The sequence below is a fragment of the Caretta caretta genome, chromosome 8 (genome assembly GCF_965140235.1).
Source record: "Caretta caretta isolate rCarCar2 chromosome 8, rCarCar1.hap1, whole genome shotgun sequence".
Classification (NCBI taxonomy): domain Eukaryota; kingdom Metazoa; phylum Chordata; order Testudines; family Cheloniidae; genus Caretta; species Caretta caretta.
Genome location: NC_134213.1, coordinates 53121562 through 53146417, shown reverse-complemented (window position 1 = coordinate 53146417; position 24856 = coordinate 53121562). Strand labels below are relative to the sequence as shown.

At 42.2% G+C, this 24856-nt stretch overlaps 1 protein-coding gene across 9 annotated transcripts in view; it reads right to left on the bottom strand.

Annotated features, from left to right (window-relative positions):
• Window positions 1–24856, bottom strand: part of CEP350 (centrosomal protein 350) — a 135041-nt gene that overhangs the window by 23379 nt on the left and 86806 nt on the right. For 7 of the 9 annotated variants that reach the window (XM_075131502.1, XM_075131503.1, XM_075131504.1 and 4 more), the window contains 7 exons: window positions 24164–24286; window positions 14665–14864; window positions 11607–11818; window positions 10157–10301; window positions 1905–2065; window positions 1227–1363; window positions 86–168 (listed from right to left, as the gene is read on the bottom strand). In XM_075131502.1, coding sequence (XP_074987603.1) covers window positions 86–168; window positions 1227–1363; window positions 1905–2065; window positions 10157–10301; window positions 11607–11818; window positions 14665–14864; window positions 24164–24286 — 1061 coding nt within the window. The remainder of the gene's footprint in view (window positions 1–85; window positions 169–1226; window positions 1364–1904; window positions 2066–10156; window positions 10302–11606; window positions 11819–14664; window positions 14865–24163; window positions 24287–24856) is intronic. The other 2 variants (XM_048860301.2, XM_048860302.2) reach the window with 1 other exon arrangement.

Sequence of the window (24856 nt, the reverse complement as noted above, 5' to 3'; positions counted from 1 at the left end):
TTTCAAAACACGGTAAAGTAATAGAATTCTTCAAGATTTATGAAAGGATGCCTCCATCTGCAGCATTTATTTTCCAAATACATACCAACATGCTCTGCAATAGATTCCAAAGATACTCTGGACCGCTCTGACTCAGTCAGTGATTTCCAATTCTTGGTTGTCTCCGGCCTAGGGTTGAAAAGTCAATAAAGTGAACCACCAATGTTCCAGATGTTGGAATCGCTAGTCATAGTGTAAATGCAAACAGCAATAATTACAGAATCATGTACCCCAATGCAAGAGTACATTAAAGGTGAGATGAATATAGAAAGTAATTATAAAGATGGGTGTATGTATGCGTGCAATCGATATATTCTGGGGAGGATTTCTTTCTAATAAAGATTAGCTTAAAGAAATATTACCCTCTGCAGTTGAGAGCATGTAAACCTACTACTGAGAGGCCAGTGGGATTTTTTGTACCATCTCTTGGGGTGGGAAACAGAACCACAAGGAGATACACCAAGAGGTGTAGTGGGCTAATGCACTGTTTACCTCTGAAACCCTGGGTTGTAAACTAGGTTTAAGTTATAAGTATGAATGACTTCTACAGGAGGGACGGGGAGATGCCTGCACAGGGGGCCAGGAAGAGAACTGTCCAGGTTAGAAAGCCATCCATAATATTTGTCACAATTCCATACAGGCAGGAGCTGCTGTTGCTCAGAAAAACCCTAGATTAGGACACCAGGATGAGGTAGGACAAGAATAGAATACACTGACACTGTGCATGGGAACTTCATACAATGCTTGTCTGTATGATGATGTGTCTGCTGACTGGGCTAGCATAAGGCATCAACACACTGCCATTCTCCAGTGGCCTAGGGAGCTGTGGTCTTCAGGTTTCCTCCCTGTGATTTTCCCCTATACCTATATGCTGCACTTTCTGAGATATCAACTTCCTCCCTTCCACCAAAATGCTATTGAGTGTTCTCACACACACACACACCCCCTACATTCTAATACATGTTTTTGTTTAGTTTAGATTAAAGTTCTCCAAGTACATAATACCTGAGGAACAGAGAAGCTTGCACAGATTGTACTTTTCTTCCATGCTCATTCAGAAATATCTTCACACAACTACTTTATATTATAACCGTAGCATATTCTGGAAAAGGCATTTGTACTTGTACAGCTAACCTAGAAAAATGCTAACAAGGTAATGTTAAATTACAAAGAGATTTCCAAGTTACCTATGGAGTGGGGGTGGCTTAATTTTAGGTTTTTCAGTAGATGAGGATGGAGTTTTAATTTGAGGCTTAGCTGTGGGTGATGCCTCCAGGTCTTGGCTCAGCTCTGCTTCAGTCTTCTTTATGAACTCATCGTAAGACTGAGTGTGAAAAAGTTCAGATTGTTAATTTTCCAAATCACAACTTCTTGGAAAAAATCAATCAGCAAACAGAAGTTATCAAATGAATAAAGCACATCCTTTCCTTTTAGAAGACTGCTCTCAAAGCAAGAAGTTTTCATGTGTGTATTGGACAAACAGCTCTTCAGTTGCGAGTGGCTGGAGTTTTAATATTTTATTTTTATAGACTCCAAGTGTCTGTCAAGTCTGAGTCAATATACTACAACAAAACAAAACAAAAACAAAACAAAAACAAAACTCCCCCCCTCCCCCAACATCATGCTACTGGTGGATTAGTCTTTTATCCTGAAGAGGATTGTCCATCATATCAGTACCACATGGGCTACTGTAGAATTATTGGAAATATTTAAACCAGTACCAGAATGGTGGTGCTGCTGTCATAAAAAGGTGTATCAATAAGCACAAAAGAAAGGATTTCTTCAACAACTGACTGTAATATACCAATTCATACTATGCTAGCAGTTTGACTTGTTACTTAGCCCTTCTTCTAACTGTTCCTAACCTCTAGCTGTTTGATCAAACTGGCCTCCTGGGCTTTCAGCCTCTCCTTCTGCCTCTTCTTTTGTTCCTTTTTCAGCTGATAAACAACAGACTTCCTCTTCCGTAGCTCATCCTTTAAGGCCCTGATCCGGCCTTCAATGTCACTCTGGTCAGATGTAGTTTCTGAAAAAAGTAGTTTAGTTTTAATCCTCAAATAACCTCACACATTACAAGTATTTGAATTATTACAAGTACAGAATCTTCAGTTAATGAATTTAAATTACATCACATAAAATATTAGTAAAATAATTTATTTTTAACATGTTCATATCGTCTAAATAAAGACTTCCTAAGTCAGCATCTCTTATTTTAACAATATCACATCACATATGGTAAGGAAGAAAAACGCTACATCTGACCTTACTGAGTTTGTCAAAGACATGACGTATAAAATGGTTATGTTCCTAGTTATGTTGTACATGCTTAGAAAGCCAAAGTCGCTTAACTTTGTGATTCCTACACTGAAAGAAGGCATTAGAGACACTGCTGAATAACCAAAATAGATAGAATTTCTGCTGTGTTTGAAAGTTATGATACAAAAGGCACACAATTAAACAAAAGGTAAAAAGTGTAAAGTGCATGAACACCTTTCTGCCCTCATATAGCACATGTAATCTGAGAATCCCAAACCGCTTTACAAAGATGGGTATTCTTATACCTATTTTGCAGATAGAAAAACTGAGGTACAGGGCAGTTAAGTGAATTGCACTGGGTCAGCATGTCAGTGGCAGAACAGGAAGTAGATTTTAGGCCTCTTAATTCCCTGTCCCTTAGTCTAATCTATAGTCTAGACCACACAGAACTGAGATGTTGAAAGTGCAGTCACTGTTAAATAAACAAAAACAATACATAGGTATTTTCTCCATTTAACTAAAGCATATTAGCCTACTCAATGACAAACTAAGGGCATGTCTGCACTTGGGGCTGAGGGTGTGATTCCCATGTTCAGGAGACAAACTCACACTAGCTTTCATTGAGCTAGCATGCTACAAACAGAAGGCAGGACAGGTTAGCTGCCCAAGGATGTGCCTAGGGTTTTTCAGGGGCACATATTCAGAATGACTAGCCTGTCCTGCAGCTCATGCTGCTGCAGATACATTCTAGTTTTAGCGTGCTAGCTTGATGAAAGCCTGTGTGAGTTTGTCTCCTGAAGATGGGAATCACACCCCCAGCTCCAAATGTAGACATACCCTTATGCTATGAAGGTGGCATAGAATAGACTGACTCTGATCTACAGAAGAATATCAGGACTGAAAATTAGCTCAATATTCAGAACTATGCTGTGTGTCTAGAATGCAAATGGTTAATTTATAGATAAGTGTGTTTCAAATATATATTTTAGATATAATAAGTATCTGAAAGTCATTGCCGCCTCTCCCTACTTACCAATGTGTAAGTTCAGGCCTCTGTGTTTTGTTAAGGACATCACAGACACACACACACAGCACAAGCATCCAGTAACTTTTACTCAGTTCTCATTCATTCAATTCATTGATCACTTGTCTGGATAAAGACTTAAGGATTTGTCATTAACTGCTTGTGATGTCAACTGCTGCAGAGGAAACAGTATTTTAATGTTATGTTTTTCAGTGTGACACTTCTTTTTAGTGGTTTAAGAATGTATATATTTTTAAAATTTGTGTTTAAAAGCTTTTAAATTCACCTTAAACACCCTTATGCTACATGATGTATTATTTTAATGGAGAGTACTTCATTTGTAATAGTACGGTACAGAAGCAAGCTAGGTCTCTTGCAAGCTATAGATACAGTAAGACCACCAGCTTTTAAATCTCCTGGACTAAACAAATTCACTAGGACTGGAGGATGACTAGTTAACTTCAGTTAGAAAAAGAGCAGTTTGATCATGGAAATAATTAACTGTCAAACCCTCCTGTTTGACAACTTATTTCTGGGGTTCTCACACTTAAGCAAACAGAGAACCACATCTTTAGAGAGATTATCTCATGGGTCACCCGACATTCCATTCACAACTGCATGGACCACTTAAGCTCCTAGTCTCGATTTTGCAGACTACCTATTATGTCATTCATAACAACAATATATCCCTGTGGTGAATGTAGCCACTTCTCACTTGAACAAATATTTTCATTGTTCTTTAAAAAGGAAATCACATGGTTTCCTTTTGCAATTTCATTACCATTCGTTCTGTTCCTCTTCCCCTCCCCCAGGATTCCCTACTGTCTGGTCTTCCAGTCCTGCTGGTAGTCGTCTCCCTCTATTCTACTAAAAAGAAAAGGAGTACTTGTGGCACCTTAGAGACTAACCAATTTATTTGAGCATGAGCTTTCGTGAGCTACAGCTCACTTTAGCTCACGAAAGCTCATGCTCAAATAAATTGGTTAGTCTCTAAGGTGCCACAAGTACTCCTTTTCTTTTTGCGAATACAGACTAACACGGCTGTTCCTCTGAAACCTGTCTCTATTCTACTGAAAGTCATGCCCAGCTGCTTGATTCCCTTCTCAACAGTAGAGTCGTCTCCACTAATATAACTGTTTTTGTATTTCTGTAACAACCAAGGCCCAAACAAGACTGTGTAAGCTCATAGAAAAGCATGGTCTTATTGTCTCAATGCTTCCTTGCACATTCCCATCTGTCTGTATCTACTGGTTGTCTCTTGTTTTATACTTAGGCTTGGTCTACCCTATCTACTTATGCCAGTATAACTATGTGTGAATTTTCCACACCCCAGAGTGATGTAGTTATACCGACCTAACTCCTGTGTAGAGAGCACTATATCAACGGGAGAAACTCTCCCATCAGCATAGGTAGCATCTTCTCTAAGTGCCACAGCAGTGCAGCTCCACTGTGCAGTTGCACCACAGCAGCGCTGTAAGTGTAGACAAGCCCTTAGGCTGTAAGCTCTTTGGAGCAGGAGTCTTTGTTCTGTGTCTGTATAGCACCTAGCACAATGGGGTCCTAGTCCATGACTGGCACTACCAAAATAGAAATAATAAATATTATTAATAGTTTTCAGTCTAATTTACAGTCCCCTTGGCACTTCTCCCTGGTGGCTGAAAACTTCAGTCTCAGGGGCGCTCCTGTGTCCTCTCCTCCTTCTATGTAGCAGCAGCCCCAAGTAGAGGCAGCTTCTAGCCCAGAGGTGGGCAAACTACGGCCCGCAGGACTGGCCAGCCTGGCCCGTGAGCTCCTGGCCCAGGAGGCTAGCCCTTGGCCCCTCCCATGTTGTTCCCTTTCCCCCCCGCAGTCTCAGTGCGCCGCGCCGCCGGCACAATGCTCTGGGCGGCCAGGGAGGGGCAAGCTCCTGGGTCAGCGCAGCTGCAGAGCCCGGCCTGACCCGGTGCAGCTGCGCCACCAGCCACTGGTGCTCCAGGCAGCGCGGTAAGGAGGCAGGGAGCTGGGGGCTTGGATAGAGGGCAGGGGAGTTCGGGGGTGGTGGTCAGGAGGCGGGGGTGTGGATAGGGGTTGGGGCAGTCAGAGGGCTGGGAACAGGGTGATTGAATGGGGGCAGAGGTCCTGGGGGGACAGTAAGGAAGGACGGGGGGTTGGATGGGGCAGTGGGGGGCAGTCAGGGGCAGGGGTTCTGGGGGCAGACAGGGAGAAGGGGTGGTTGGATGTGGGGGGTCCCGGGGAGATGTCAGGAAGGAGGGGGGGGTTGGATGGGGTGGCGGGGGGCAGTCAGGGGCAGGGGGTCCAGGGGCAGTCAAGGAGAAGGGGTGGTTAGATAGGGCAGGGGTCCGGGGGGGGGGCAGTCACAAAGGAGATGGGGGAGTTGGATGGGGTGTCAGGGAGTAGTTGGGGTGGGAGGTCCGGGGGCAGTCAGAGGACAGGGGGGTTGGATGGGGCAGGAGTCCCAGGAAGGCCATCAGGGAGGGGGGTCAGATAGGGGGCGGGGGCCGGGCCATGCCTGGCTGTTTGGGGAGGCACAGCCTCCCCTAACTGGCCCTCCATACAATTTCAGAAACATGATGAGGCCCTCAGGCCAAAAAGTTTGCCCACCCCTGTTCTAGGCAGTTTTACAGGCACCCAGACCATTTGCTGCAATGAAGAGCATAGATGACTATAAAACCAGCTGAAATAAAGAAGAAAAGTCAGCAGCACCATGTGACCAGCTAGTTCTTCATGGCCCAATAGCAATTTGCACTTCAGTTCGATAACCAATGCCTCATTTCACCAAAAGATAGCAAAAGTAACTAGCAGTAAGGGATTTCACTGTCAGCAGCTAGTAAATGTGATCAGCAGCTGGATGCATTCCTTTTTCAGTGAAGTTTTATAGTTAAATATTTATGAAAGTGTTTTTAAACAAGTAGTGCACAAAATAGATATACGTGTTTGATAGGAAGAATGTGTTCTCTCCTCATAATCCGAGGTAGTGTACTTATTTTCCGGCAAGTGTCTTGATTATAATTAATTCCTCCTACTTAAGTGACAGTAACATCATGTTAATTAAGGCCCAAATTCAGTTTTTGTATAAAGCAAGTTTCTACAAAGCCTAACAAAAGAATCTGTTGCCACGACATTTGAAAAATGTTAATGAATTTTTTTTAAAAGAATAACTTTCCTCTAAAGTGTTTTCAAGCATTGATAGCACATATGAACCAGAAACTGATTATAAACAAACACGAAATTGACTATTCTGTTTTCATAGTTCAAGCTGACAAAAAAATGCAGAAGTGGAAACAAACAGCATAAATGGTGAGAAGTAAATTAATTTTTAAAAATTCTTTACTTATCTCAGACATCAGTTAAACCCGCAAATAAAACTGCAATATCTATTTTTAACTCGACAATGTCCTTTTAACGAACCAAGATCATTTTACATATGGTGCGAGAAAAAGGGTAACAATGCAGACCAACACTAGAATGCAGTGATACATCCCCAAATCCCTCCTCCAGCTGACATCAGTCTTAGTCTCTCCATCATATTTTAAAATGCCAAATACTTGAAAGTCTATTTATTTCAAAAGAGCTCATCATGATCACTGTTGGCACCCCATATTCATTATTTTTCATTTATTCGTACTGATATGTTTATTTGGTTTTCTCTGTTTCAACTTTAAGATAATTTTATCAAGTTATTGCATGTTTTAATTATGTTACAGTGCCCTGAAGGTGGCATGCTATTAAAAATTAATCAGTGTGAATGTGTTTATTTTATGTATTCATTTTTATATCAAAATGGAAATCACTTGTCCTGACAAGTCCTGTTATTTTCTAGTGCACACAAAAGCTGTTATAAGAACATTATTAAGGTTGCAAGGCAAGCACTGAAAAGCTAGGAAATGCCAGAATTAAGGTTGCCTATGCAACCTCAATTTGGCCCCTTTTTGCTTATTCTTTATGATACATGTTTAACTTACATGATTACATACTATTTTTCCATGTGACCCCCACCTCATTCAGTGTAGAGGATGGATCTGCTGTGGGGAGGGACTTGCTGTGGGGAAGTGCAGAGGACCCCTGCTGCATTTGCTGCAGAAGTTGGAAGGTCTGCAGTGAATGAGGCAGGGGACTGCAGAAAAAGAAGGGATGATCTCATGGTTAAAGGCAATTGAATGCTGGCCCAGAGAACTGAATTCTATCTCTGCCTCTCCCACAAAGTTCCTGTCTCATGTCAGGCAGGTCACTGAAACCAAACCTCTCACAGGTGGTCACTAATTAGATGTTCCTCATTTTCTGGGTGCCTAATGTGAGACCCTGGAGTTTGATCTGCAGAAGTGTTGAGTGCTCACAGCAGCAATTGAAGTCAATGAGAGCTGTGCTTTGAGCACAGAAAGTGCTATGTAATGAAAAGTACTCTGAAAACCAGGTCCTAGGTACCTCAAAATGGGCACCCAAAATTAGTGGACACCTTTGACCTTACTGTCTGTGCCTCACTTCCCTATCTGTAAAATGGGGATAATACCACCTCCTCCTCACACAGGGAAGTTGAAAAATTACGTTTGTTAAGTACTCTGATACTATGTGATGAGTGCCACAGAAAAGTCCATAAATGAATTAATAATTCTGTCTTCAGAGCAGGGTTTGAGTAGTGTGCAGCAAATGAGACTTAAGGTGACACAATGCACAATGAAAATAAAATAAAATATTGAATAGCTGCTCATTACATGAGTACCATCCATCCTGTTCACTGGTGGAGGCAGGGGTCATGTGGAAAAAATAGTACATGATCATGTAATTAAAGACTGTATCATAATGAATACACACGAGGAAGACAAATTAAGAGTGCACAGGCAACATTAATTCTGGCTTTTCCTAGCTTCTGACTGCTTCACTGTGCAACCTTAATGTTCTTGCGTTTAGCTTTTGTGTGTGTAATCTCCTAGATTTTTAAAAGGCAAACTGAAAAACCGCAAATTCCATTCATACTGCCACTCACATAGGTCATCAGCAGGGCTTGAACCTTTAGATACACCACAGAAACCTATTCCCTTTGAGCTAACAGAGTAACTGATAGCATCAGTAGGTTGTCATCCTCTATATGGACCAGCACTAGAGGGGGATGAAACGAACTTTGCCAGTGGGTTCCACAGGTACTACTGACAGCAGAGGAAAGGTGAGACTTAGGGATCTTGGGTTCCAGTCCAAGCTCTGGAAGGGAGCATGTCTAGTGGGCACAGATTCTTCTGTCCCTTCATACCTGTCTCAGTCCCATCTCTTTCCCACCCTAGCACCTTGTCCCAGTGCCATTCTCTTCACTTATCCAGTCACTCTCAGGCTTCTCCTCCCAGTCCCAGTGTCCTTACCCAGGCAGTCCTAGAATCCCTTCTGGATTCTCCATCCCAGTTCTCCCCCTCCAGACTCCTTGTCCAAGTCTTCCCCACAAGCACCTTACTTCCAGTCCCATTTTACCATCAGTCCCAGTCCCCACGACCCTGACTCTCTTCCTCCCTCTACATCCCCATTAGCTTTCAATCCCAGTCTTCCTCCCTGGGCTCTTTGGCCTATCTCAGTGTCTCTCTCCAACCTCCTAGCTCCTTTTAGCAGTCGTTTTACCCAGCCACTCCCAGTTCTCTTGCCTCAGAACTTTTGGAGATCCTAGCTGCTAAAATCTAGGAAGTCTCTATTGAGCATGTGTGAACTGATTTTTCCAAGGTTTGTAACTTGGCCAAATTTGGATGGATTTCCATAGGGAAGGCAAAAAGGCATATCCTTAACACAAAGGCAACCCCTCTGTCAAATTTCAAGTCCTTGCTCCAAAGCATGAGGTCACTCCGGCTTCTCGAAAAAGTGTGCCAGAATTTTTCTACATGGGCAAAACAATGTATTTTTCTCTAGCCTTGATTTCAGACACACCCAAACCATTTTAGCTGAAATTTTCTAAGAAAATTCAGTCTGAAGCAGACATCCAGCATGGAAAATTGGAGCCCGAACGGTCAAAGTTTGTCAAAACTGCAAGCAACCAAACACACAGTCTTATAATGGAAAGTAATAGGCAACCTTAATAGGTTGGTATTACCAGCTCCACCTATAATATATATGCCAGGTGCTAACCTTTTTGCATTGGTGGCGTCCGACACTTTCTGCTGTTTGTATATAAGCACACAAATATTCTAAATTCAGGATTAATTTTAATGCAAGTCATTTGCTGTCAGGAAAAGGAGAAAATTGAAGCAAAATTCCCCCTTTTTTGTTAAAAAAAAACAATTCCTTTCTGGTAAAGGTTTCCAGGTAGAGCAACTAAGAGGATGATAAACTCATCCTACAGAGCAGATAAAGCACAGACATACAACCCCAGTGCAAGCTTCCCTACAATGAAGGTGGCATTCTTATGCTCACAAACTGCAGAATGTCCCTGGGTGCAAATAACTAAGTCAAAGTATTCTTAACAGGGGTAATGAACATCGGTTTCATTAAAAGTGAACTGGTGAAAAAAACAACATGTTTAAGATCTCATTCATATCAGTGGGTGTGCATGTTTAAGTACACTTAAATTCAATATAGTAAACAAAGGATCTGAAAGATCATTTCCTCCAACTTCTGACATCAGATTTTCAGGCTCTGTATTTCTTCTAGAACAGTTAATGACATCACAGTTTAGGAAACTTTGTTCATTGCTGTACACTGAAGTGATCAACTTTAATATAAAACCCTCCTACAGAATCCTGAACTCAGCGCAATTTCAAATATTTTCAGTTTACTTAATTAGATTTATGAGTTAATTTACTGGGTTGCAAAAACACAGAGTATGAGAAATCAATTTAAACACAAGACAATGTATTCTTTCAATCTTACCTGACTGTGTCATGGATAAAGACTCATCAGACCAACTGTGGGATATTTGATGGGATTTCACAGGTAAACGCTGCTGCCCTCCAGTTCTGTGGCTTCCTTTGATGGAATCCTGCTTTGACATAGATGTACTGCTTTTGGAAGGAGACTATTCAAAGACGAAAGAAAAAATAAGTAACTACTTGTGAAGTTCAATTTAAAAGTATGAGATCACTGTCAACAGGAGTTAATTACAAGGAAGGAAAGTATTCCCTAGCCATAAATCTTTAGCAATAATAAATAGCTAGCTACCTATCCAGATACATTAACGAAAGCTTTATCCGTCTCAGTGTATTACGCATCAGAACAAAACTACCTAAAGTAGCAAAAGCAGACATTTATCTTGAACCTGGACCTCAGTAATTCTGCCTTACATGGTCTGGTTTATTGCTAAACAAGAAAACTTGTATGCTTCAGATTAGAATATTTTTAACGTATTTGTTGGTGCAACCACACTTTCATAAAAACTGCTGCCAAATATATCTGCTAAACTGAAAGGACACTTCTCAATATCAGGAAGTGCAAGGCATTACCCTACATCAACCACCACAACACGGGCTCAACTTCCAGCCAGGCAAAACTTCTCTTAAGGGCAGATTCTCTGCCAGATATCTGTTTACAGCATTAACAGTATGCTTGCCATAGCCATTTTACCCAGACAGAATATAACCTTTGGCACATTAGATGTTTACACTGCACTCTCTCTTCAGCGGCACGTTCTAAATGGACTTTCCCAGAGGAAAAAGTGTTTGTAAAACTCAATGTAAGTCTCAATGAGCAGTGTCTCCACAGACAGTGGCTGACACAGCATCTTTAGCCTCACAGCTTCACCCAGGTATAAAGCCCAGAGAACAAGAATTACCATGATGCAACTTAGAAAGCAAGCAGACATAATACTTGGAACAGAGTAGAAAGCCAGAATTATCTACAAGCTGGCATTATATGTTGTAACCTGCAAGACTATGGGTGAGGCATAGCTGGGTTCCTTATGCTATGGAATACCCCCAAACACTTCATAATGCATAATTCAAATCAAAATCATAGTATTAGCTTCCTGTGCCTGATATAATCATGACAAACTATCATCCATCCAAGTCACACTGGTATGCTGGGCTAGCATTCCACTGATTATGCTGCGTAGCCCCTCTGGCACATTCAAAATCTGTAGTAAGTCTGCACACAAGTTAAAAATGCTTAATTGACCCCATTCCCAAAGAATTTTTTTTCTAAAGAATTTAAAGAAAGTACGAGTCTCCAATATTTACTGACACCTTCGGATATAGCATTTCAGCTAAAAAAACAGTTTAATCTCTGTGTAGAAAGCTTTAAACGGCTACTAGAAAGTTTATTTTCTACTTCTCTTCTGATGGTTCTTTACTAGAACATATAAATGTAAAGGATAAAGTTCACTCACAAGCTTGGCTGGCGAGGTAGCAGACTCTAGATCTTGTGAGTAAATCATTTCTTCAGTAAGTGTACTCTGATCTGGGCTTACTGGCTTCCCTTGGTCCACAGCCTCTGATGGGACAGGTTCACCAGCTGGACTGCCTAGTTCTTCTGGGACAGAGCTTTCACTGTTTAGATGAGTATAGGAAAGCACTGGAGACTCCTCTTCACTGGCTGTTTCTGAAATGAGATAGTGGAGGCAAAAGAGAGCACACAGTATAGTCAGCCGAGCAAGAACTTGCACTATTTACATGCATCTAAGGTAGTTTTGATTACTGCATTTGATCAAACAGAATCAGTCACAAGCTGTGTTTAAATGCCAGATTGTACAGTAAAGAAACAAGGTGGGTGAGGTAATATTTTCACCAACTTCTGTTGGTGACAGACATGCTTTCAAGTTTACACCATTCTGATTGTATAGTGTTACTTCACATTATATGGTATTGAATTTTTTACCAAGGCAATATTTAATCAAGGAATTTTAATAAAACAAAATGCCAAATGTTAGTAGTGGCTGCTGGATGCCTAAAACAAAGGGATTTCAGCATATTCTAAATTAACTTTTCCAAACTCTGTGGTTCTTAATGAACATCTTCCAATACCCCGCAAAGACAGGCTCCCCTATTCAATTACAACCCTCAGCAGTCACTGAGGTGGTGAAGTCAACTGCCGGAGACCAATACTGGAGCATGGAATCTGCCTATGGAAATAATTCCTCACCCCTCAACGATATTGCATGGTTAGCTGTGATTGGTTGAAAACCAAATCCTGAGTTCAAAATTCTATGCTTCCCCTGAAACAGTTGTTGACAAACCTCAAACACGGGAAGCAGTAGGAAAATGCTTCTTGTGCTATTTTAGATGTTATGATTTCTTCAACTCTTGGCAGATAACAGAATCTGGAAATCAGGACCTAGTTATAAACATTCCTGTTTTCTAACTTTTATAGGATATACAATACTAGTGAAAAAAGCCTTAGAAAATTACTCAATATTGGGGCAGAGGTTGGGGAAAGGAATCATCTTACTCCATTCTCCAGGATGACTGAGCTCCCACCCTGGTAGGTAGATAAAATTAGTGGAGGGACTACAAATACATTTGCTTTTTACATTCAACACATTGGGGTTTTTGTTCACTAAAACTTTATATTTCACCATTCTTTTTTTAATTGTCATAGTCGTGTGAAGTTCAAGTGGGAGTTTGCAATGACGAGTGAAACGGACCATAACTCTGAACTGCCTCATAGATTCAAAAGATGTGCTTTATTTTGGTGAGGGGAGAAAGGAAAATTAAGATCCTCTGGGACAATCTTTGAAGAGACCAGTATTTTCTTCACTTAGACTCCCTGCTCTCGAAACCTCTTGCTGAAATTACAAACTGCCACAGGAAGGCTGAACAAGACTCATTTTGGGAGCTGCATCGAAGCAAGTTTATTTTCCATATAGAAGAACCTTTCATACAAACTGCACCCAAAAATACTTTAGTCATGTATAGTTGCAGAGTTAATAACATAGCAAGAGAAAATAGAAGTCAAAGGCAGGGAAGATAAACAGCTTTTCACTGATCCGAAATGCAAATTGTGAGGAAGAAGAAAGCTCCCTCTGATGGCAGGAATCATAATGGTAGTAAGATGGCTGGTAGGGAGATGGACGAGAACAGCACTGAAACGGAAAGGGGATTTAAGAGCAGGGCCGGCTCTACCATTTTTGCTGCCCCAAGCAGGACGACTGAAAACAGAAGCTGCTGCCGAACTGCCGCCGTGGCGCAGCCTGCAGAGTGGGCTGCTGCCGAATTGCCGCTGCTGCCGCGGAAAGACAAGTGCCGCCCTGACGACACACGGACTGCCGCCCCTTTCACAGTGCCGCCCCATTTGGGAGCTTCGGGGGAGGTACCTAGAGGAGCAGCCAAGGCAACACACAGACCACCGTGCCCCCTTCCCCCTCCCCCAGGTCCCAGCCACTTCCCAGAGTGGTGTGGGGGCAGGGCAGACAGGCAAGGAGCCTGCCCTGCCCCCGGTGCATGTGGGGCCGGACCCGCCCCTGAACCCCTCCTGCAACCAAACCCCCTGCCCTGAGGCCCCTGCTGCACCCTGACCCCCTGCTGCACCCCACACCCCTCCTGCACCCCAAGCCCCTGCCCTGAGCCCCCGCTGCACCTCACACCCCAACCCTCTGCCCTGAGCCACCTGCCACATCCTGCACCCTGACTACCCTGCACACATCCTGCACCCCGCACCCCTCCTGCACTCCAACCCCCTGGGGGCAGGGAGGGGGCAGAATTGGGGTGGGGATTTCAGGGAAGGGGTTGGAATGGGGGCAGGGAAGGGGTGGGAGGAGGCGAGGCAGGGGCGGGGCCTCATGGAAGGGGTGGAGTGGGGGCGGGGCTGGGGCAGCAGGGGGTGTGGTTAGTGGTGCGGCCCTCGGGCCAATGTATTAGACCTCATGTGGCCCTCGTGGTCATTTGAGTTTGAGACCCTTGGATTAGAAAAACAGAGAGACAAACAGAGGCACTGAGACAAATGGATAAAGCTGCAGAGACGGCCTCAGGTGTATTTCAAGATGTAACATGTAGAATATAAAGAAGGGTACAGAGTCAAAGATGTCACCAAGATAAAGCCACTGGAAGCCAAAAACTTTGAGTTGAGAAGGAGATGGAGTGGCGCTTGAGAAAGGTCGTCTTGTATAAGAGAAGCAATTCTATCAGAGGTATTTAGCTCTGGAAAGTTGAAACAAAGAAACGGATTTATTTGGTCAATGCAAGACATGAGGGTGAACAAAGTCATTAAAGACATACTGTTGACTATCAGTGTAAAAGTGGTAGCTAAGGTTAAAGATAATGATAAGAGTTAGAAGATAATAAAGAGCAGAGGACAGAACACAATTGTGTGTCCAGAGAGGAATAACCACTACCACACAGGAAGAAAATACAAAAATATGAGCTTACCAGAGGCTAATAGTTTATGATATGCTATGTTTTGCCCAGTCATCATTTGCACTGGGTCACTCTTTGAGCAGAACACGGTTTTACCTTTGGGTTCAGCCCTCTGGTCCCCAAGTTCCTTTTTGGCTGTTTTTGTTTTGAGTCTCTCTTTGTCCCAAGCAGCTAAGGCTTGTTTCTCCATCTGACGTATCTCTGCTTCCTCTGCATCTAGACGGCGCTTCCACTCCAGCAGTTCTTCAGCATGTTGTCGCCGCTGCATCAGCTTCTGTTCTCGCTTAGTCAGGAACCTAATAAACATATCAGAAGACAACAGGAAAACAGTCTACCACAGCCAAAAGACCCAATGGCCAGATGCTCTATCATCATGATATATAGACTTGTTGTTTTCTAGGAGAATATCAATGTTGTGACATTCCATAGATCTCCAAAAAACAAACGAAAAAAACTATATAATAAAAAGAGGCAAATGACTTACTGTTCCTACTGTGTAGGACTTATTGCGGTTCATTGACAAATTATGTAGAACAGCACAGAAAAAAAATCAGAAGTGTAACAGATATCTTCCAATTCATATCTTTCTGCACGTTTCCTTTCTATGAGAAGCGGGCAAGTTTTTAATGTAAAAACTATGATGGAAAATTCTTAATCTACCAAGAGACCCACCATTTTGGATTTTTTAAATGCTTGTCCCCTTAAAAGAGGTTTCAAGGTTGACCTTGCACCAGGCCCACTTTGAGCAGAAAGTCAACACACACATAAACAACTTCTGGTCACTTAGGATAACTCTGAGGCCCAGCTTTTATGATACAGTATGATAAACAGATCACTAATCTGGAGGGAGCTAATCACCTACAAATTCTGAGGATTTTAAATACTGTAGTTATACATAGAAGGGTTACTCACCAGTAACCAATTTGAACAGATAGTCTGTAGTGATCCCCACTCCTGGGCATGCAAAAAGGCTGTTACCATTAAGTCAGAACCCTCTAGAAAACAGTGACCATTGGGATTGTGAGCATTCTTTTTCATGGATCCCAACGTTCTCCCTACTGTCCTCACTGGTATAGAAGATACTGCAACCCTAAATGTCTCAAGTTCTTTCCAAATACACAAGCAACCATAAGAAGAGGGCATATGGTTCCATACTGACAATCCAATTGAAGAACTATAGGTACTGATAAGTAACTCTTCTTTTAATATTGTCTGTATGGATCCCTGCTCTTGGAAATGGTGTCTTCACATGCCTTTTTCCTTCAGTTAACTACATGGAAACTCCCAAATAAAAATTAGATTTTCTGAATAATTATATGAAGATATATTTTCAGGAGCCATCGGACATCCAGAGTGTGCCACCGCTTCTCTTTCCTGCATTGAGAAATGGAGGCAGAAGGAAGGTAGAACTATATCTTGGGCTCTGTGGAACACTGACCACCTTTGAAGGGGATGAATTTCTCCTCGATTTTCAGTATCATTTTGTCCTTGGGGATATATTTATAATTCACATGTAAAGTACTCTGAATCTCTTATACTTGGCATGGAGATGTGATTGATATCATGAAACACACAAAGACTAAAGCAGTATAGAGAAACTTACTTTAATGGTTCAAAGGGATGTGAAAGGAGGGATTTTAAGATTAAATTGAGACTCCATGTTGGACGTATTAACCTCTTTGGAGGTCTGAGTTTCTTCAGTACTTTGAAAAAATATATGATATAATACATGTTGCTGGCCTATGAGTGATCCCTCTACCTGGCAGCACATAACTGAATTTAGGGCCTAGTATATACCTTTGAAGTCCTAGTACAAAACCCCTGGATAAGGCATCTTGAGGGAACTGTAATTGACAATACTTGGATCACCATGGAGTCCACATTTGTTTCTTCACCAAGACTGTTTAACTCTTTATTCCTTGTTTTCAATTATGCATGTCATAGCCATTCCAGTTAGTCAAGTAGGTCCTTGACTCAGAAACTTTTATGGAGACCAATTAGGTGACAATGACCTCATTACGATAACTACCTCTGTCTTGCTTCATTCAGCAGCCAGGCTGATGCGTTTCGAATTCCCAGTTCTTTGTGGCTGACTGGATTCCAGAAGCACAAGTCCAGTTGTCATAACAGTCAAAAGGTAGTTCAGTAAATGTATGAGCAGTGAAAACCAGAGTCTCATCTTCCAGTGAGGTGCTAGAACACTTCCATACCAGCATCCATTTCCTGGACACCACGATTAGTTTAAATAATGGAACCCTACAAATGACTATACACAAGAAACCCACTGATCACCACACTTACCTCCACATATCCAGCAACCACTCCAGACACACCACATAATTTGTTATTTACAGCTAGGCACTCAGATATCACATAATTTGCTCCAAAGAGGAAGTCCAAGATGCACACCTAAACACATTTAAAATGGCCTTCACTAAACAAGGACACGCCACCAGAGAAGTAGATCACATCATGGAAAGGGCCATCCAAAAACACCCAGAGAACCTGTTTCAGTACAGGAAAGAGAAACCCTCTGGCCGCACACCCCTAGTTGTTACTTACCACCCACAATGAAACCCTTATGGGGTATCATCGAACAATTACAACCCATATTTAATAGGGACCACACCCTGAAAGAAATCCTTCCTGAACCCCCTTTTCTGGCCTTCAAACAACCCACCAGCCTCGCCCAGCTCATCATCAGAAACATGCGCCCCACAGACCAGTACACACCAACTCAAAGGAGCACCAGACCCTGCCAGAACAAGATGCAAAACCTCCAGACATATCTCCACTGCTATGATGATCAATATCCCCCACAAAACATGTTCAAGATTCATGGGTCCTACATCAAATGCCCCATTAACAACTAAGTGGGTGAAACCAGACAATCACCTCACTCTCGAATGAGCTCAGATAGAAAATTGATAGAAGACAAAAATATATCGTATCATCCACGGCAGAAAATTTTTCACACAGTGATCATTCAACAAAGGTGATTTTTCAGTACTTGTCCTCAAGGGAAACCTGCATAAAACCTGCAAAAGGCAAGCCTGGAAACTTACATTCATAACTCTGCTAGCTACCAAACACCATGCACTTAACAGGGGCACTGTTTTTATGACTCATTACAACAAGTTATAACACTGCACTGTCTGCTATCCTTAATTGCCCATTTCAAACCCTTTATGCATAACAGTCTAACCCCCAATAACCCACTTCATTTCAAGTAATGACCTCCAACACACTTATCCCTTCTGCTTAACCTGTATTAGCTGAGACGTTCTGCTTCCATCCCTCAGACCTGAAGCAGAGCTCTGTTTAGCTTGAGAGCTTATATCTTCCACAAACAGAAATTGATCGAATAAAAGATATTATCCCACCTACGTTGTCTCTCATATTCTGAGACCAATACAGCTACAAGATCACTGCAAACAATGGGGTGCCACTAAGATTATTTTCTCTGGATCTCCATTTTCTGAATCTTTTTTATTAGAAGAGGCACAGAAGGGAAGGTGTATAAAAACAGACCCTCTGGGCAATGTTGTGACAGGCATCTGTGACAATCACCTTTGAATAAAGTGTTACCTTGCTGCTGCTACAAAACAGACTGATGTGCTAAGGGCCAATGAGCATATTATCCATTGGAACACAGCAGGATTCAGAGATAGTTTTCCTGGTACAAGGTCTTCATATTTAAAGCCCATCACATAAATGATCAGCTAAATTGGACAGCCAGCTGGTTACTAGATTGCAAAAAGTTCCTCTGAACAATGGAACAGGATGAAGCTCAACTCCTTCAGCCCACCCTAGTCTGTTAATGTAGGCCACAGAGGTGACATTTGCTATCTTTTTCCAATTAAAAACGACAATTACTTCTCAGTATATTTTCGTAACTGATAAGAAAAGATTGGTAAGAAACATAGAGAAGAATTAGATGGCGTAATCTTTTTGAAACCAACCTCAAGCACCCATCTGCCTGAGGTAATTGCAACTCTATGATTCATGAAAAATAAAGAAGGAAGTTGGCTCCTAAGCAGAAACAAAAATAACCTGCCACATTTATTATCTTAAGGCTCTTGTATGCATATCAAATTTACTGTCTCAAAAACTGTACCTGGATGAGGGGTTGCCAAACTATATGGTTCATGTACCATGGGTACTATGAGAGCTTGATATTCCATCCATTCACTTCATACATTTTTTTTTTTTAAGTTGGTGGTACATGAACCAATAAGCTTTGGGAGCCACTGGCACAGACCACCAAGCTGTAGATAAGTTCCTTTATCTCTGCTAACTAAAGTTTTTTCTGCCAGAATGACAGTGTCTGATGGGGGTTTCTCAAAGTGTTCCGATGATTGCTCTGCAGCACCTGGATACTGGAAAGTTAGCTTTTTCCTGTAGGAGGATCAATCCAGTCAAAAATTTCCAAGACGACCTAGAATTTTTCTCTCTTCCATTGTATAATTGGTCTTATAATTAAATATGTGGGGAGGCCTCAAAAGGAAGATATTTCTACTTGCTAGAACATCTTGTGGAATGCCTGGCCTCCTTAGACATAATTCATTGGTAAGTCACTGCCATGACTACCAATTGAGTTGTGTCTAAGGAATCAAGCCACATTAGAGGAATGCTTTGCCTCCTTTTGATCTTCAGGCACAACTACCCTGGCTTCTTTTTTCAACTATTTTGGAAGCCAGTCCATTAATAGGAGAAGTCCGCCCCAAGCCAAGAAATTGTACTGTTCCAATATCATTTGATGAATCCTTATTCTCTTCTGAAGCACAGCAGAGGAATAAAATTACTCCCTCAACATTCTGATCGTGATGGGTTAACTCTTCTTTACTTTGTTTTCTTATTAACTGCCACAATAAGAGATCTGGGATTTGGTGATTATCAGCAGGGTTAAATGTCTGTGGGATAGAGGTGAATGATAGTCAGAGGTTTTCAGAAGGAATAAGGGGATAGTTGCTGTGTTCTGCTGGAGCTGAATGATAGTAAACAAGTGGTGAGATGATGTTCCATGAATTATCTGAATTTAAATATAAAACTCCTCTGCCATTCTGCTCAATAACTCCTGAAACTTCCTAAAGTCATCAAATTGAGACATAAAAGGATGGTATGTATATACAGACTCATCAGTTGAAGAGGAGGAAGCAGCAGTTACTTGAATGATTATTCTCTATTTCTTCTTTCTCCTCCACTCAGGGGAAAAGGATCAAGACTGTTGGGCCAACAAGTCCAAGGCCATGTGGATCTCTTATGATTATTTCAGAAGGATTTTGCATAGATGCCTGATACGTTTGGGAACCCTGGAGCAGACCTCTAACTGCATCCTAGCTTGATCTTCACTGAGGCCAAAGTCTCCATAACTTATTTCAGGAATCCATAAAGGACCAAGAGAAACATCATGTGTCTTCTCCTCTTCCTTCCAAGAGAGGGAATAGTGGGATCTGAGTCGAGTGAGCACTGTTGTCCTTGAGACATTCTTGAACCCAGTGATTTCTCAGAGTTGGACTTCTAGGCAGAAGATATTCCAGACTCCAATTCATTAATACATTTCAGCTAAAATCAGATTAGCCTGTTGGACTTTCTTCAACATACATAGGTGGGACTCCCACTCTGAGTATTTTGGGAGGGGAAGTGGAGGAAATCTGCATAAAGCATACACCTCTGTGGGAAGTATCACTCACCCAGGAACTGGATACACTGGTCTGAATACAAAACTCTTTGCCTCATACAATGTACATTACTTCAACCTCAGATTCTTCTCAGACTCAGCCACTTTGACAATAGAAATAAATGGAATCATAGATAGATTCATAGATATTAAGGTCAGAAGGGACCATCATGATCATCTAGTCTGACCTCCTGCACAACACAGACCACAGAATCTCATCCACCCACTCCTGCGAGTTTCATGAAGTTGTATAAACCCCATACAGTCTATGCAGATAACCTCAATATAAGGCATATAACATAGCTCTGATCTTGAAATGAATTCAAAAGAGCAGGAGCTGACAAAACCATGCCGAACCAGATGCCTACTGTATCAACTCATGGATCCAAAGAATGACATGAAGAACCAATTAACTTGCCATAAAAATTAACAGCTACACAAACATTAACTATTTATGATGACACTAGCCGAACAAGCCAAAAGGAGTCCAGAGAAAACAAGGGTTTTGACCTTCAATCCACAGTGGTAAGAGAAAAGAAAGGGATGGGTGGGAACTGCAACCAAACTTCCACACAAACTTCCTCGTGGCTGGACTTTATAAAAACTAGACAAGCCATTTACAACACACATTTTGCTTCTCTACAAAAGAAAAAGGACACTAAATTATCTAAACTACTACATGCCACAAGAGGCCACAGCAAAGGTTCCCTGAACCCACCCAGCAATATTGTTAATCTATCCAACTATACTCTTAGCCCAGCAGAAGAATCTGTCCTATCTCGGGGCCTCTTCTTCTGCCCCTCCACCCCCACGAACATGATACAGTACTGTGGTGACCTAGAATCCTATTTTCGACGTCTCCGACTCAAGGAATATTTCCAACACACCTCTGAACAACATACTAATCCACAGAGACCTTCCTACCAACACTACAAAAAGAAGGATTCTAGGTGGACTCCTCCTGAAGGTCGAAACAACAGACTGGACTTCTACATAGAGTGCTTCCACCGATATGCACGGGCTGAAATTGTGGAAAAGCAGCATTACTTGCCCCATAACCTCAGCCGTGCAGAACACAATGCCATCCACAGCCTCAGAAACAACTCTGACATCATAATAAAAAAGGCTGATAAAGGAGGTGCTGTCGTCATCACGAATAGGTTGGAATATGAACAAGAGGCTGCTCGGCAGCTCTCCAACACCACTTTCTACAAGCCATTACCCTCTGATCCCACTGAGGGTTACCAAAAGAAACTACACCATTTGCTCAAGAAACTCCCTGAAAAAGCACAAGAACAAATCCGCACAGACACATCCCTGGAACCCCAACCTGGGGTATTCTATCTGCTACCCAAGATCCATAAACCTGGAAATCCTGGACAACCCATCATCTCAGGCATTGGCACCCTGACAGCAGGATTGTCTGGCTATGTAGACTCCCTCCTCAGGCCCTACGTTACCAGCACTCCCAGCTATCTTCGAGACACCACTGACTTCCTGAGGAAACTACCATCCATCGGTGACCTTCCTGAAAACACCATCCTGGCCACTATGGATGTAGAAGCCCTCTACACCTACATTCCACACAAAGATGGACTACAAGCCGTCAGGAACAGTATCCCCGATAATGTCACGGCAAACCTGGTGGCTGAACTTTGTGACTTTGTCCTCACCCATAACTATTTCACATTTGGGGACAATGTATACCTTCAAGTCAGTGGCACTGCTATGGGTACCCGCATGGCCCCACAGTATGCCAACATTTTTATGGCTGATTTAGAACAACGCTTCCTCAGCTCTCTTCCCCTAAAGCCCCTACTCTACTTGTGCTATATTGATGACATCTTCATCATCTGGACCCATGGAAAAGAAGCCCTTGAGGAATTCCACCATGATTTCAACAATTTCCATCCCACCACCAACCTCAGCCTGGTCCAGTCCACACAAGAGATCCACTTCCTGGACACTACAGTGCTAATAAACAATGGTCACATAAACACCACCCTATACCGGAAACCTACTGACCGCTATTCCTACCTGCATGCCTCCAGCTTTCACCCTGACCACACCACACGATCCATCGTCTACAGCCAAGCTCTGCGATACAACCGCATTTGCTCCAACCCCTCAGACAGAGACATACACGTACAAGATCTCTATCAAGCATTCTTACAACTACAATACTCACCTGCTGAAGTGAAGAAACAGATTGACAGAGCCAGAAGAGTACCCAGAAGTCACCTACTACAGGACAGGCCTAACAAAGAAAATAACAGAACGCCACTAGCCATCACCTTCAGCCCCCAACTAAAACCGCTCCAACGCATCATCAAGGATCTACAACCTATCCTGAAGGACGACCCTTCACTCTCACAAATCTTGGGAGACAGGCCAGTCCTTGCCTACAGACATCCTCCCAACCTGTAGCAAATACTCACCAGCAACCACACACCACACCACAGAACCACTAACCCAGGAACCTATCTTTGCAACAAAGCCCGTTGCCAAATGTGTCCACATATCTATTCAGGGGACACCATCATAGGGCCTAATCACATCAGCCACACTATCAGAGGCTCGTTCACCTGCACATCTACCAATGTGATATATGCCATCATGTGCCAGCAATGCCCCTCTGCCATGTACATTGGTCAAACTGGACAGTCTCTACGTAAAAGAATAAATGGACACAAATCAGATATCAAGAATTATAACATTCATAAACCAGTTGGAGAACACTTCAATCTCTCTGGTCACTCGATCTCTGATCTAAAAGTCGCAATATTACAACAAAAAGACTTCAAAAACAGACTCCAACGAGAGACTGCTGAATTGGAATTAATTTGCAAACTGGATACAATTAACTTAGGCTTGAACAGAGACTGGGAGTGGATGAGTCATTACACAAAATAAAACTATTTCCCCATGTTTATTTCCCCCCCCCCCGTTCCTCAGACGTTCTTGTTAACTGCTGGAAATGGCCCACCTTGATTACCACTACAAAAGGTTTTCTCCCCTCCCCCCTGCTGGTAATAGCTCATCTTAAGTGATCACTCTCCTTACAGGGTGTATAACAACACCCATTTTTTCATGTTCAGTGTGTATATATATCTCCTCACTGTATTTTCCACTGAATGCATCCGATGAAGTGAGCAGTAGCTCACAAAAGCTTATGCTCAAATAAATTGGTTAGTCTCTAAGGTGCCACAAGTACTCCTTTTCTTTTTGCAAATACAGACTAACACGGCTGCTACTCTGAAACCTTTTACAACCTAGAGGACTGAATGGTCCAAACCACAAGAGAATACGTATACAACCTCAATATTTGCTATATTCTAGAGTGTTCCAATGTAACACCAGGCACGCACATGCATCCTATAGAGCAGGGATCTCTACAGAAAATAATCCAGTGAAAACTCTAATACATACTGGGCAAGAGGTTTCTCTTGTTTTTTTTTGGTCAGTGGGGAGCGGGGGAGAGAAAGGCATTCACACCACACCATTACTATTTTCAAAGGCTAACTGTGCTAATGCTGTATTTTTTAACCCATCAGTTCCAAAAGGTTAACAGAAACCATTGAATAAAGAAAACTTAGTTGTGCAGTTTAAAAGGTTAAATGTGGTGCTCTCTCCAAACACAGATGCAATAACTAAATAGAAGCTGAGGCGTCCAGACTTCAAGCCCAGCGCTAGATAAAGTTTTCAATTACTGCTCCGTTGCAGCAGCTCAATAATAGGCAGTCCATTTTGTGTTCTTACCTACTGCTCAGGAAATTATATTCAGCAACAGCAGATTAATTTGGAAACAGTGAGGCAAGTGTTGGAATTCTATTCTGATGAGGAGCCTCCTAGCTGTTTAGGAATGAACAGAGCATGCTCTATCAAAGAGTACACCACTGAAAAAGGTGCCGTTACCTGACCAATTGGTTGTAGATATACAGCTGGAATTTGGGATGGAGGTTGGGAAAACAGACACTGAGAGAGGCCCAGTGGTGAGACGTAAAGACAGAGAAGAAGTAGTGAACAGGAGAGCAGTGTCTACAAAATAAGGAGGAAGAGTTTAAAACCAAGATATCAAAAAGACAGAAAGAACAAGAAAAGGAGAGCAGCTAACAAAGAATTTTAAAAATGTGTTAACATTACATGGATTACATCACCTCATCTTAAACAGAAAAATTGTATGTTGTCACTCCAAGGGCAACAGAACATAACTACTTCTATGCATAAAATGTAACAATTTATTCTGTCAATTAAATGCAAGCTTCTTTTCATATTGTTATCTAGGTTAATTTCAGATTTTGGTAGTAGTTTTGTTGCTTGTGTATAAGCTTCCATTTGCAGTTCTGTGCACACACCTCAATCCTGGGTCTTTAGCACCTCCTGCTATTCCAGTCCTCAGTAGAGGACTTGTTTGTTTTATGATGTGGACAATGGTACTATTCTGAGACCCCTAAACACATTTTCACTTATAGGTTCAAACATGAATCTGACCATTTTTCCAAAGATAAATGCCACTGATCTAATTAGTAGCACCACCTGGTTCAAAAATAGTGCAGTGATTCAGAAAAATAGCCTGAAATGTTCACGGGTACTTCTATTTCTAGCTGG